The sequence below is a fragment of the Procambarus clarkii genome, chromosome 20 (assembly GCF_040958095.1).
Source record: "Procambarus clarkii isolate CNS0578487 chromosome 20, FALCON_Pclarkii_2.0, whole genome shotgun sequence".
NCBI lineage: Eukaryota > Metazoa > Arthropoda > Malacostraca > Decapoda > Cambaridae > Procambarus > Procambarus clarkii.
Window position 1 is genome coordinate 45,017,074 of NC_091169.1, and position 15,133 is coordinate 45,032,206.

The 15,133-nt window shown below is 40.0% G+C and overlaps 1 protein-coding gene across 1 annotated transcript in view; it reads left to right on the forward strand.

The window, feature by feature from the left end:
• Positions 1–10,474: 10,474 nt before the first annotated feature.
• LOC123755302 (uncharacterized) overlaps positions 10,475–15,133 on the forward strand; it is a 144,200-nt gene continuing 139,541 nt past the window's right edge. The window contains exons 1-2 of the mRNA XM_045737791.2: positions 10,475–10,620; positions 14,786–14,918. Of these exons, the coding sequence (XP_045593747.1) occupies positions 10,576–10,620; positions 14,786–14,918 (178 nt within the window). The 5' untranslated portion in view covers positions 10,475–10,575. The remainder of the gene's footprint in view (positions 10,621–14,785; positions 14,919–15,133) is intronic.

The window sequence follows — 15,133 nt, forward strand, 5'->3', positions numbered from 1 at the left end:
GTAGCTGAATCTATAACAACAACAACAACGAATAATAACTAGTCTACTTTCAAGTGTGGTCTAGAACAGACACTTGCGAGATACTGTACGGACTCTCAGTGAGCTCAACTCACACCATTGCTCGCCAAAGTATCACCTGCATACTTCTGTTTACTCGACCAAATATATATATATATTCTCTTAGTGTTTGTGTTTATTGTCACCATACGTTACGTAACAATAGAACCGTTACATATCAATAAGAAAATCATTTGGAGAAATACCGGGATTTGAACCAGCGATCGTGTGACTCTCAGACCATTAATTTGCAAGGCATTTCTCCCTTGGTTAAGTCGCACTCTTGAAATATCAAATATATGGTTCCCATGTAATGCCCATGGGTTCTGTTACAGCTCACTAGTAAGTGCTTGAGGCCAGGATATCGTTTACTAGAATACAATTCCATTATTTATGTATATAATTATAGTAACAGCAAGTAACAGAACACTTATTTTATTTTATTTTATTTACATATATACAAGAAGGTACATTGGGATTGTGAGGATACATAATATAGTAATTACAATCTTGTAAAGCCACTAGTACGCGCAGCGTTTCGGGCAGGTCCTTAATCTACGAAAATTTTAAGTAGGTAAATACTTGCAAAATTTATAAAATGAAAACAGTTACATAGCAAGAAAAAAAATAAAAGAAAAATAAAAGATAAGAGAAAATTTGTAGGTATATTAAAGCACATAGGTAGCTCAGATTGATTGCAATGACAGCTTGAATGGTAGTTTAACAAAAATTAGTAGGCACAATACAGCATATGGCTAGCACATAAAAGAAGACAGCAATGAACACAATGATAAAGTTGTTTGGGTTAAGTACATAAAGATTGGAAGATTGGGTAACACTAGATACAGAGCAAATTTAAAGATCAGTGTAGGAAACTACGAAGATGAAATTAGGTACTTTTTGTTTTTGTTTTTAAATGAGGCAAAAGTTTGACAGCTTTTCAATTCACTAGGGAGTGAGTTCCATAGACTAGGTCCCTTAATTTGCATAGAATGTTTACACAGATTAAGTTTGACCCTGGGGATATCAAAGAGATATTTATTTCTGGTGTGGTGATAATGGGTCCTATTACATCTGTCCAGGGAGAGTTTCAGAGCATGGTTTGCATTTAAGAACAGGGTTTTGTAAATGTAGTTGACGCAAGAGAATGTGTGGAGGGAGTTAATATTTAGCAAGTTTAGGGATTTAAACAAGGGAGCTGAGTGTTGTCTGAAAGCAGAGTTTGTTATTATTCTCAGATTGATTAAGGGTTGATTGATTCTCTATGCAAATTAAGGGACCTAGTCTATGGAACTCACTCCCTAGTGAATTGAAAAACTGTAAAACTTTTGCCTTATTTAAAAGCAAAACCAAAAAGTACCTAACTTCATCTTCTTAGTTTCCTACACTGAGCTTTAAATTTGCTCTGTACCTAGTGTTACCCAATCTCCTAATTTTTATGTAATATCAAACAACCTTATCATTGTGTTCATTGCTGTCTTCTTTTATGTGCTAGCCATATGCTGTATTGTGACTACCAATTTTTGTCAACTACCATTCAAGCTGTCATTGCAATCAATCTGAGCTACCTATGTGCTTTAATATACTGTACCTACAATTTTCTCTCATCTTCTTTTTTCATTTCATGTAACTGTTATCATTTTTTTGTCTATAAATTTTGCAAGTATTTACCTCCTTAAAATTTTCTTAGATTAAGGACCTGCCCGAAACGCTGCGCGTGCTAGTGGCTTTACAAGACTGTAATTACCATATTTGTATCCTCACATTCCTTGTGTACATTCTTGTATATGCATAAATAAATAAATAAATAAATTCTGATAGCAGATTTTTGCTGGGTGATGATGGGCTTAAGGTGGTTTGCAGTGGTAGACCCCCATGCACAGATACCATAATTAAGATAGGGATATATTAGTGCATAATATAGTGAGAGGAGAGCAGAGTTAGGAACATAATATCTTATTTTAGAGAGTATACCAACTGTTTTAGAGACTTTCTTAGTTATGTGTTGAATGTGGGTCCTGAAATTGAGACTCTTGTCTAGGAATAGGCCAAGAAACTTGCCATCATTTTTATTACAGATGTTAATGTTGTCTATCTGTAGCTGAATTGCATTCGATGATTTGCTTCCAAATAAGATGTAGTAGGTCTTTTTTATGTTTAATATTAGTTTGTTAGTTGACATCCATAAGTGGACTTTTTTTAATTCATTATTCACAACATTATTTAGTGTATGGGGGTTGGGGTCTGAATAGATGAGGTTAGTGTCATCAGCATGCAATATAGGTTTAAGAATATTAGAGACATTAGGCAGATCATTGATATATATTAGAAATAGAAGAGGTCCTAAGATGCTGCCTTGTGGCACTCCAACGGTTATTGGTAGAGTGGAAGAGGTTGTATCATTGATGGTTACACATTGGTGTCTGTCACTAAGATAGGATCGGATATAGTCCAGGGCAAGGCCTCGGATTCCATAATGCTGGAGTTTAAGTAAGAAGTAGTTGTGATTAACAGTATCAAAGGCTTTTCTTAGGTCAATAAAGAGTCCAATCGGAAACTCATTTTTGTCAAGGGCTGAGTAGATTACGTCAAGGAGACTAATGATTGCATCATTGGTGCTTTTTGGGGACCGGAAGCCAAACTGGCCGGTCCGTCTAATTACCACAAGCTTCACTAAGCTTCCTGGCAATACGTTAGTAATGAATAAATATGATATATTTACTCATTATAATGTTGGTGCTGAATGTACAACACGAAAAAACATAATTTTAATCTGAAAAAGTATCTTTTTATAAATAAATTAGACGAAAATAAAAAGCTGGTGACGCCAAATAAAGTCGACGATCCAAGCGTCGGTTAGGTTAGGTTTGGTTAGGTTAGGTTAGGTTAGGTTTGGTTAGGTTAGGTTGGGTTAGGTCAACCTAACCTAACATATCATATTTATTCATTACTAACGTATTGCCAGGAAGCTTTGTGAAGCTTGTGTAGCTTGTGGTAGCTTGTGGTAATTAGACGGACCCAAACTGGCAGGGGCTGAGTACGTCGAATTTTACGAGATAGGAATAGAGCTGTTTGTAGATAATTTTTTCAAATATTTTTGATAGAATGGGTAGATTTGATATTGGTCTATAATTGTTTATGTCCGCCGGATTGCCTCCTTTATGGACTGGCGTTACTCTTGCTTTTTTAAGGATATCAGGGAAGGTGTGACACTCTATAGATTTTCTGATCAGGGGGAGAAAGATACTGACAGTATGGGGCTTAAATGTTTATTGATAAAATAAATTCTGCAGAACATGTAGATATATAAAGTAAGAATTAACAAAAGTAACAATTCCAAGTCCGAGGACTAGATTTAACTTAAAAGGTACACCCGTAGTAAGTATGAGATAAGCTTAGCCTAGTGACATGTTAAACGAAATCTGCAGAAACCTAAAGCGTAACTGGTACTAGAATTAAGGCCGTGTGCAAATGTGTAGTAATTATATAACACTAGGATATAACAGGCAGGACACAAAGAGTAACTAATAAGTGAGAGACCACATAACACATAATGGACCCGACCAAGAGGCCGTAAAGATCTAATGAATAAGGAGAAGGGGGGTGACTACAAGTAGGGCTTACTAGCACCTAGACTGGGCAAAGTATTAGCTGCGGACAGCGGGACACTAGGGGACCGGCGCTGCACCCCCACCGCAGGCCCCCCCCCCCCCCCCCCGAAGGGCGAGTGCCAGCTGGCCGCGAGTGGCACTCAAAGTGGCAGAGCAACAACGTCCCGTCTGACGTAGTATGTAAAAGCACTACTCTTTCACCTGCCGACTGCCATTATTTCTGATGGGGCGAGCCCGTCCCGAGACATCTGGGTGGCCCTGCCGATACGGAAGGAATGTGGCGCGTAGTCAGCTGGAGGCAAGCCTAGCGCCGAGAGGGCAGCGCGTAGGATCCTGGAGAAATCTCGCCTGGTGACAGGAGCGCCTGCGGCGTGTTTGAATATGGGCCCCGGGCCCACGCCCCTGTAGTTAAAGTATTTAGACAGAGCGCGGACCGGGCAGTACTTGCTGGAAGGGTTCGCTCTCAGGGAGAGGGTGGGCGTGCGACCTGCGCTGTGCTTGTAGGTGTTGAAGACGATATCTATTCCTGCCGTCGTAAATGATACCTGCTCAAGGTTGAGCGTGTGTCGTCCATGCTCCACGTAGACCGCCTCACCCGGGCGTAGGCAGGCGTGGAAAGCCAGGGAAAAGAGCGCCCTGTAGCAAGACTTCTCATAGGCAGAGTTACATACGCCTCCCAGTGCCCGCAGCAGGCGATGCAGGAGGCTCCTCGTCACAGGGAGACGCCGTGCAGGGCCCCGTTGCGCGGAGTTACGTGCCCCTTTGAGGAGTTGGGTGACCAGGAACTACCGTGTTGGGTCCCTACTACCGTGTAGCTTGCAGACGAAGGCGATGGCCGCTAGATAGGCGTGCAGAGAACGGAAAGCCAGGCCCCGCGAGAGCAGAGATTGCAGGAAGTTCACCAGGGTCGAAGGTGCAGCATCAAAGGGGCATTCTCCTCCCCGCCCTACCGAGACGTAGGCGGCGTACTCCACCCACTTAGCCCTGTAGGTACGCCTCGTCGCTGGCTGCAGGGAGTTGAATTTGGTCCTCACAGTTGCAGGGCAGGAGGTGCGCGGGAACTGTTGTCGGCGTCTCGGCGAGGCCTGCGTCTCGCAGGAACAAGGGCGGCAGCGTCTGTAAGCGGGAAAGAGCATCACAAACCCCGTTTAATTTTCCTGGGAGGTGGGAGGGTAGGAGTGTAATGTTATGAATGAGTAAGAGCACTGCCAAGGGCCTGACAATTTGCATTAGTAGGGGGCACCTAGCAGAGATTGAGTTGAGCACGTTTACCACTGCACTGTTGTCCGATTTGCACACCAGCCTCTTATTGGCCAATACCGGGGCGAAAAGTGCTATACCCATGTAGAAGGGTAGAGCTCGAGCAAAGCAATGTTGAGCCGACCCCAGACCTGCGGCCACGTTCCCCTGAACCAGGCTGCCCCTAGCGTTAGGCCGTACCCCTTGGAAGAAGCATCGGCACACATTGAAAGTGATGGAGCGTTTCCCCATCCGCCATCTGGGGAAAAAACTGTTACTCCATTGAAGTCGGTGAGGAAGGAGCGCCAGGCGACGAGGTCGAGCTTAGCCTCAGCGTCCAAGTGGCATAGGCGCGAGGGGCGCTGTGCGCCCCTCGCGCCTATGTGTGTGCCGCACTCGCGCCTAGGCGAGTACCCTCGTCGCTTGCGAGGGCATTGGCGAGGGCAGGCGAAGTGAGGGCAGAACCCCGATTGATTGATGAAGATTAAGCCATCCAAAAGGTGGCACGGGCATGAATAGCCCGTAAGTGGTGGCCCTTTTGAGCCATTACCAGAATCGAGAGCTGATACTGGAGATCTGTGGAGGTGCGAATGCACCCTGCATGACGGGAGATGTCTCCTTTGTGAATGTGTTAAGATGAAGATGAAGCCACCCAAAAGGTGGCACGGGCATGAATAGCTCGTAAGTGGTGGCCCTTTGAGCCATCACCAGTATCAATAAATGATACTGGAGATCTGTGGAGGTGCGACTGCACCCTGCGTGACGGGAGATGTCTCCCGTCTGGCAGAGCCCCTCTTTACCCCAGTATTTATATGGCCCCAGACTGCCCGCGCAACGCCGCGGGACGCGCTGCACAATTGTTTCTTTCTCCCCCATCAGAAACATCCCCGCTTGCAAAGCAGTGGCCATTTGTTGAACAGTAGAGCTATGGGTAGGGCAAGGGCATGGGAGGCGCTTTTGTATACAATGGACGGAATTTCACTGATGTTCCCTGCCTTGGTTTTTAGAGAGTGAATGATGGACACAACATCTGTCGGGCTGACTGGTGAAAGGAGAAGAGAGTTTGGAAAGCTGCCTGAGAGATATGCAACATGAAAAACACTTGGAAAACTATCTCTAGTATCCTAGGAACTAAGCAACACTCACATAACCAGATAAAACTCTACAAGGATGGGGATATACCGTCAACTGATTTAGAAATGGCAAATGAATTTAATAGTTTCTTTTCATCGGTTGGTGCTAATCTTGCCAGTAAAATCCCACAGACTCAGACACATATTAACACATATCTCTCAGGCAGCTATCCAAACTCTCTTCTCCTTTCACCAATCAGCCCGGCAGATGTTGTGTCCATCATACACTCTCTAAAAACCAAGGCAGGGAACACCAGTGAAATTCCGTCCATTGTGTACAAGAGAGCCTCCCATGCCCTTGCCCCACCCATAGCACTACTGTTCAACAAATCTATAGAGTATCACACCTTCCCTGATATCCTCAAAAAAGCAAGAGTAACGCCAGTCCATAAAGGAGGCAATCCGGCGGACATAAACAATTATAGACCAATATCAAATCTACCCATTCTATCAAAAATATTTGAAAAAATTATTTACAAACAGCTCTATTCCTACCTCGTAAAATTCGACATACTCAGCCCCTGCCAGTTTGGCTTCCGGTCCCAAAAGAGCACCAACGATGCAATCATTAGTCTCCTTGACGTTATCTACTCAGCCCTTGACAAAAATGAGTTTCCGATTGGACTCTTCATTGACCTAAGAAAAGCCTTTGATACTGTTAATCACAACTACCTCTTACTTAAACTCCAGCATTATGGAATCCGAGGCCTTGCCCTTGACTACATCCGATCGTATCTTAGTGACAGACACCAATATGTAACCATCAATGATACAACTTCGTCCACTCTACCAATTACCGTTGGAGTGCCACAGGGCAGCATCTTAGGACCTCTTCTATTTCTTATATATATAAACGATCTGCCTAATGTCTCTAATATTCTCAAACCTATACTGTTTGCTGACGATACTACTCTTATCTATTCAAACCTCAACCCACATACACTAAATAATGTTGTGAATAATGAATTAAAAAAAGTCCACTTATGGATGTCAACGAACAAACTAACATTAAACATCGAAAAGACTTACTACATCTTATTTGGAAGCAAATCATCAAATGCAATTCAGCTACAGATAGACAACATTAACATCAGTAATAAAGATGATGGCAAGTTTCTTGGCCTATTCCTAGACAAGAGACTCAACTTCAGCACCCACATTAAACACATAACTAAGAAAGTCTCTAAGACTGTTGGTATACTCTCCAAAATCAGATATTATGTTCCTAACTCTGCTCTCCTCTCACTATATTATGCACTAATTTACCCCTATCTTAATTATGGCATCTGTACATGGGGGTCTACCACTGCAAACCACCTTAAGCCTATCATCACACAGCAAAAATCTGCTATCAGAATGATAACTAACTCAGGTTTTAGACAACACTCAGCTCCCTTGTTTAAATCCCTAAACTTGCTAAATATTAACTCCCTCCACACATTCTCTTGTGTCAACTACATTTACAAAACCCTGTTCTTAAATGCAAACCATGCTCTGAAACTCTCCCTGGACAGATGTAATAGGACCCATTATCACCACACCAGAAATAAATATCTCTTTGATATCCCCAGGGTCAAACTTAATCTGTGTAAACACTCTATGCAAATTAAGGGACCTAGTTTATGGAACTCACTCCCTAGTGAATTGAAAAACTGTAAAACTTTTGCCTTATTTAAAAGCAAAACCAAAAAGTACCTAACTTCATCTTCTTAGTTTCCTACACTGAGCTTTAAATTTGCTCTGTACCTAGTGTTACCCAATCTCCTAATTTTTATGTAATTTCAAACAACCTTATCATTGTGTTCATTGCTGTCTTCTTTTATGTGCTAGCCATATGCTGTATTGTGACTACCAATTTTTGTCAACTACCATTCAAGCTGTCATTGCAACCAATCTTATATTGCTTCTGCTGCATTATGCCTACCAATTTTTTTGTCAACTACCATTCAAGCTGTCATTGCAATCAATCTTAGCTACCTATGTGCTTTAATATACTGTACCTACAATTTTCTCTCATCTTTTTTTCATTTCATGTAATCTGTTATCATTTTTTGTCTATAATTTTGCAAGTATTTACCTCCTTAAAATTTTCTTAGATTAAGGACCTGCCCGAAACGCTGCGCGTGCTAGTGGCTTTACAAGACTGTAATTACCATATTTGTATCCTCACATTCCTTATGTACATTCTTGTATATGCATAAATAAATAAATAAATAAATAAATGTGTTAATATGTGTCTGAGTCTGTGGGATTTTACTGGCAAGATTAGCACCAACCGATGAAAAGAAGCTATTAAATTCATTTGCCATTTCTAAATCAGTTGACGGAGTTGTCGAAGTTGACATTTCTAAATCCTTATAGAGATTTATTTTTTTTTTTTTTTTTTTTGAGATATATACAAGAGTTGTTACATTCTTGTACAGCCACTAGTACGCGTAGCGTTTCGGGCAGGTCCCTGGAATACGATCCCCTGCCGCGAAGAATCGTTTTTTCATCCAAGTACACATTTCACTGTTGCGTTAAACAGAGGCTACAGTTAAGGAATTGCGCCCAGTAAATCCTCCCCGGCCAGGATACGAACCCATGACATAACACTCGCGGAACGCCAGGCGAGTGTCTTACCACTACACCACGGAGACTGCGTGTGAGTTATGTTCACGTTCACGAACGCTGGACACGTTCACTTGAACGTGTCCAGCGTAGGATGACTAAGTTAATTCCCCAAATTAGAAATCTTTCATATGAAGAAAGATTAACAAAGCTTAAGTTGCATTCACTGGAAAGGCGAAGAGTTAGGGGTGACATGATAGAGGTTTACAAGTGGATGAATGGACATAACCGGGGGGATATTAATAGGGTATTAAAAGTATCAACACAGGACAGAACACGAAACAATGGATATAAATTGGATAAGTTTAGATTTAGGAAAGACTTGGGTAAATACTGGTTCAGTAACAGGGTTGTTGATTTGTGGAACCAATTGCCGCGTATCATTGTGGAGGTGGGGTCCCTCGATTGTTTCAAGCACGGGTTGGACAAGTATATTAGTGGGATTGGGTGGTTATAGAATAGGAGCTGCCTCGTATGGGCCAATAGGCCTTCTGCAGTTACCTTTGTTCTTATGTTCTTATGTTCTTCTTATGTGAGTGTTGTTTAGTTCCTAGGATACTAGAGATTGTTTTCCATGTGCTTTTCATGTTTTTTTTTTTTTTTTTTTTTTTTTTTGTGATATATACAAGAGTTGTTACATTCTTGTACAGCCACTAGTACGCGTAGCGTTTCGGGCAAGTCCTTAATCCTACGGTCCCTGGAATACGATCCCCTGCCGCGAAGAATCGTTTTTTCATCCAAGTACACATTTTACTGTTGCGTTAAACAGAGGCTACAGTTAAGGAATTGCGCCCAGTAAATCCTCCCCGGCCAGGATACGAACCCATGACATAGCGCTCGCGGAACGCCAGGCGAGTGTCTTACCACTACACCACGGAGACTGCAAATGTTGCCTTTTGCTTCATTGAATCTATTCACATAATATGAAAGTTTTGCCTTTCTTATGATACTGGTAAGCATTGATGAGTACCTTTTAGCTACTTCCTTTGAAACTAGGCCAATCCTAAGTTTCTTTTCATATTCATGTTTCTTGTTGAAAAAAGTTGAGAATGCCACTTGTGAGCCATGGATTGTTTAATCTTTTGTCAATTACACTAATCTTGCACTGCAACGACTATACCATAAGTAGTATGTGTAAGGCAGCTGTTGAGGGTTGCATCTTAGAAGAGGTCAGTAGTAGACCTAAGTACACCTCGATGAGCCTCACTAGCTTCCTGTCCTCAGCAACAGGAAACGTAATTATAGACCTTACTTGTTGCATGTACGGTCGGTATTCCATGTCTAAATTGGCTGGGTAAATTTTTCGAACTTCGTCCTTCTATTTCTTTCAGGTGATATATACTCATACTGGTTTAATGCTTTTTATGATTGTATAATAGGTACCTAATATTTATTAACTAACCCAATCCGAACATCTTTACTATTGTGATCATTGCTGTTCTTATATGTGCTATCAATCTGCTGTACGGTGTCTGTTAATCTTGTTTAAATTACCAATCAAGTTGTCAATGTAATCAACCAGAGCTTTAATATACCAATGTGCTTTAATATACTTACTATTCCCTCTCATCTCATTTTTTTTTCTTGCAATGTATCTGTTATCATTTTATTAATTCTGCTAGAATTTACCTACTTAAAATTATCTGTTAGATTAAGGACCTGCCCGAAACGCTGCGCGCACTAGTGGCTTTACAAGATTGTAAATACTATGCTATGTATTCTCTCTAACCCAATGTACCTTCTTGTAAATAAATAAATTAATAAAAATAAATAAATAAACTCGACGGGCCTCCCGCTCTAGGCTCGTAATGCAGTTCTAGGTTCGTTGCCCCCCGTGGCGGGAGAGAGCAAAACGTAAACAAACAATGGTGTAGCTCCCGTCCTCGTATTATTTCGTAAAAGTAACCAGAAATTTTATATTTAGGATGCCACCAGTTCGTGTGAAGTATGTTGCCTCATTTTCTTCACAGGTTAGTATATAGCTTTAATTTTATTTTTAAGCCTAGCATCTGTTTGAATATGTAAGGCAGCCTAGTAAGGCGAGGTGTGGCATTCGGAATTGGTAATTACCTAAGTGTAGTTACAGGATGAGAGCTACGCTTGTGGTGCCCTGTCTTCCCAGTACTCTTTGTCGTATAACGCTTTGAAACTACTGACGGTCTTGGCCTCCACCACCTTCTCACCTAACTTGTTCCAACCGTCTACTACTGTTTGCGAAAGGGAATTTACTTATATTTCTTCTGCAGCATTGTTTAGTTAGTTTAAATCTATGATCTCTTGTTCTTGAAGTTCTAGGTTTCAGGAATTCTTCCCTATTAATTTTATAGATTCCCGTTACTATTTTGTACATAGTGATCATATTGCCTCTATAATAATAATAATAATAATAATAATAATAATAATAAATAATAAATTTTTATTCAGGAAAAGTACATACATAGTTGATTTACAAACATAATGTTGGATTTAATGATGAGCTAATACATACAATACCTAAAGCCACTAATACGCATAGCGTTTTGGGCAAAATTTTCTTTTTTATTCTATTTTCTTCAATCTGTATCTATCTATATCTATATCTTCTGTCTATAGTTTTGGCATATTTAATGCCTCTAACCTTTCCTCGTAGCTCTTGTCCTTCAGTTTCTGGAGCCATTTAGTTGCATGACTTAACACCTTTTAGTATTTCACCATCCATTTATTTAAAAGCAATTCTGAAATTGGAAAGTGTAGCATAGGCTCCTCGCACAATGTTCTTTATGTGGTTTTCAGGTAATAGATTTCATATCTAGAACCACCCCTAGATCTCTTTATCAGAATTCTTTAATGATTTCTCACATAATTTGTAGGTTGTGGGGGATCTATGTTGTTCTATTCCACATTCCATGTCATTTATTCTCATTAAATTCCATTTGCCAAGTCGTGCTCCATTCCTGGTTGATACCTGGTTGGTTGATAGGGTTCTGGGAGTTCTTCTACTCCCCAACCCCGGCCCGAGGCCAGGCTTGACTTGTGAGAGTTTGGTCCACCAGGCTGTTGCTTGGAGTGGCCCGCAGGACAACATATCCACCACAGCCCGGTTGGTCCGGCACTTCTTGGAGGAATCAATCTAGTTTCCTCTTGAAGATGTCCACGGTTGTTCTGGCAATATTTCTTATGCTTGTTGAGAGGGTGTTGAACAACCGTGGACCTCTGATGTTTATACAGTGTTCTCTGATTATGCCTATGACACCCATGCTCTTCACTTGTTTTATTCTGCATTTTCTTCCATATTGTTCAGTCCAGTATGTTGTTATTTTACTGTGTAGATTTGGTACTTTGCCATCCAGTATCTTACATGTGTATATTATTTGATATCTCTCTCGTCTTCTTTCTAGTGAGTATATATGGAGGGCTTTGAGACGAATAATTTAGGATCCACTTATTTTGGATCGTATCCAAAAAAATACACTTATTTTGTTCATATCTTTTTGAAGGGCGTGAAAATCGTCTAAGTTTCTTATCTTCCCTAGTATCTTAGCATCATCTGCAAACATGTTCATATAATTCTGTATTCCATCTGGTAGGTTGCTTATGTAGACAATAAACATTGCTGCTGCAAGAACTGAACCCTGAGGTACTCCACTCGTGACATTTTTCCAATCCAATACATAGCCTCTGATTATTGCCCTTATTTTTCAGTCAAAATTTTTCAGCAATGTTAGAAGCCTACCTGTCACTCCTCCAATATGTTCCAGTTTCCAGAACAACCTCTTATGTGGAACTACGTCAAAAGCCTTTTTTAGGTTCAGATAGATGGTCAACCCAACCATCTCTTTCCTGTAAAATCTCTGTGGCTCTATCATAGAAATTCAGTAAATTCATTACACAGGATCTTCCAGATCGAAAAACCATACTGTCTGTCTGATATTATATCATTTTTCTCCAGGTCTTCTACCCATTTAGTTTTAATTATTTTTCCAATATTTTGACTGTTGCACTTATCCATGATACAGGTCTATAATAGAGGGGGGTTTCCCTGCTGTCACTTTCTTAGATTGGAACTATATTAGCCTTTTTCCACACACCTGCTAAGACTCCTGTACACAGTGATACCTGGAGGGACAGGGTGGGTGTTATTTACAGTACCATCCTTTTGTTAACGATACAAAATTAAACAAGTGGGAAGTGTGATAGCACACAAGGCACAAAAAAGCAGAGCAAGGACGATAATGATCAGAATAAGGAGAGGACATCAAATGAAAGGCATTCTTTGGTTATTTCATAAACTGGTCTTTTCTTCCATTTAAGTTCTCATTTTAAAAGCCATTATTTTCTTCTCTATTGTTTAAAATTTTACATGCACACTATACATTATTCTTCATATGTTCTTAATTTATGTAGTATCAGGTCAACTTATTGCACTTCAAAGTTGTCACACTTTGACAGAAAAATTAGGAAAAATTAACAGAAAAAAATTTGAGAAAATATATTAATTCAGGAAAACTTGGCTTATTAGGCAAATCGGGCCTTGCATAGCAGGCTGAGTACGACATTCTGGCTACTAGGTACAACATATATATATATATATATATATATATATATATATATATATATATATATATATATATATATATATATATATATATATATATATATATATATATATATATATATATATATATATATATATATATATATATATATATATATATATATATATATATGTCGTACCTAGTAGCCAGAACGCACTTCTCAGCCTACTATGCAAGGCCCGATTTGCCTAATAAGCCAAGTTTTCCTGAATTAATATATTTTCTCAATTTTTTTTCTTATAAAATGATAAAGGTACCCATTTCATTATGTATGAGGTCAATTTTTTTTTATTCGAGGTAAAATTAACGTAGATATATGACAGAACCTAACCAACCCTACCTAACCTAACCTAACCTATCTTTATAGGTTAGGTTAGGTTAGGTAGCCGAAAAAGTTAGGTTAGGTTAGGTTAGGTAGGTTAGGTAGTCGAAAAACAATAATTCATGAAAACTTGGCTTATTAGGCAAATCGGGCCTTGCATAGTAGGCTGAGAAGTGCGTTCTGGCTATTAGGTACGACATATATATATATATATATATATATATATATATATATATATATATATATATATATATATATATATATATATATATATATATAAAATAAATAAATAAGGTTATTAAGGTGTATTGGATAGGCCTAGCATTCTTACCTTGCAAGTTGACCCAGCTCAAACCCAACCCAACTATTTTCTGTATATGTGTTCAACAATTAGTTAACAATCTTTGTTAAAAAAAAAAACTCCATATGATTTTGCAGTATTTTGCTAGTTTATTGTGGCCTGTGTTAAAATCCTGGGTGGGGGGAGGGAGGAGGGTGAATGGGCATTGTTCATTCACTCCCTTTACTTCTGTGCACCCAGCAGTAATTTGAGGATCTGGATTGTATTCTGGAGGTCACTGAGAGTTGAATAACGTTACCAGATGTAGTACTAGAGAAACAGATGTGTTGATATCCCACTGTTGGAGACAGAATCCTTGGGCGACTTCGGGTTATCATGGTCCATCTGGCCAATGACTGGTTGTTTCTCAGGAGGCAGCGAACATTTGACTAACTTCCAGGTACAGTATCTATTTACTGATCGGTGAACAAAAGCATTAGGAATAAGGAAAAGTACCCAAATGTTTTGCCCTGCTCAGGAATCAGTCTCAGCATCAATACGAATTAAGTGTGAGGCAACTCTGCTTACTTCTCTAATGCTTTTGAGGAGGTACCACATATAAGACTGGTGCAGCACTACTGCTGGTCATTCTGGGTAGTAATTTTATTTTTGTATTTCTAATCATTAACCTATTTGATACCTATTTGATACCTATTTGATGGGGGTTCTGGGAATTCTTCTGCTTGCCAAGCCCAGCCCGAGACCAAGCTTGACTTGGAGAGGCCCGCTGGCCTACATACCCACCACAGCCTGGTGGTCCGGCACCCTTTGAAGAAAACTATCTAGTTTTCTTTTGAAGATGTCCACGGTTGTTCCGGCAGTAACTCAACCAGAATTTGAACTGGAGTTTTGTAATGATTAGCTATACTCGCTTATAGTTAGCTTGTCTTTCTCAACAGGACCCCAAGCACACAGTGGAGGACTTGGTTCATGGCCGGGGTTCATGGCTTAGTCACCCCACTGAGAAGGTGAGCCGACTGCAGGCAGACTTGCAGCTTGAACGAGCCACTACAATTACTTATATTGATATTGGTAAGAATATTTCCCATTGTTATGCTAATATTACCAACATATTCACAAAATTTAATTGTTTATATCTGAAATACAGTATGTATAAACTAAAGGATGTTAGCTTAATTATTTTGAATGGTCTTGGTCACAATGTGAGTGATTCCAGTTAGGAGTGTGAGAATTGCACTTATCTGATGCAGTAAAGAAGGTGAAAGGTTGAGCTAAGCAGTAACATA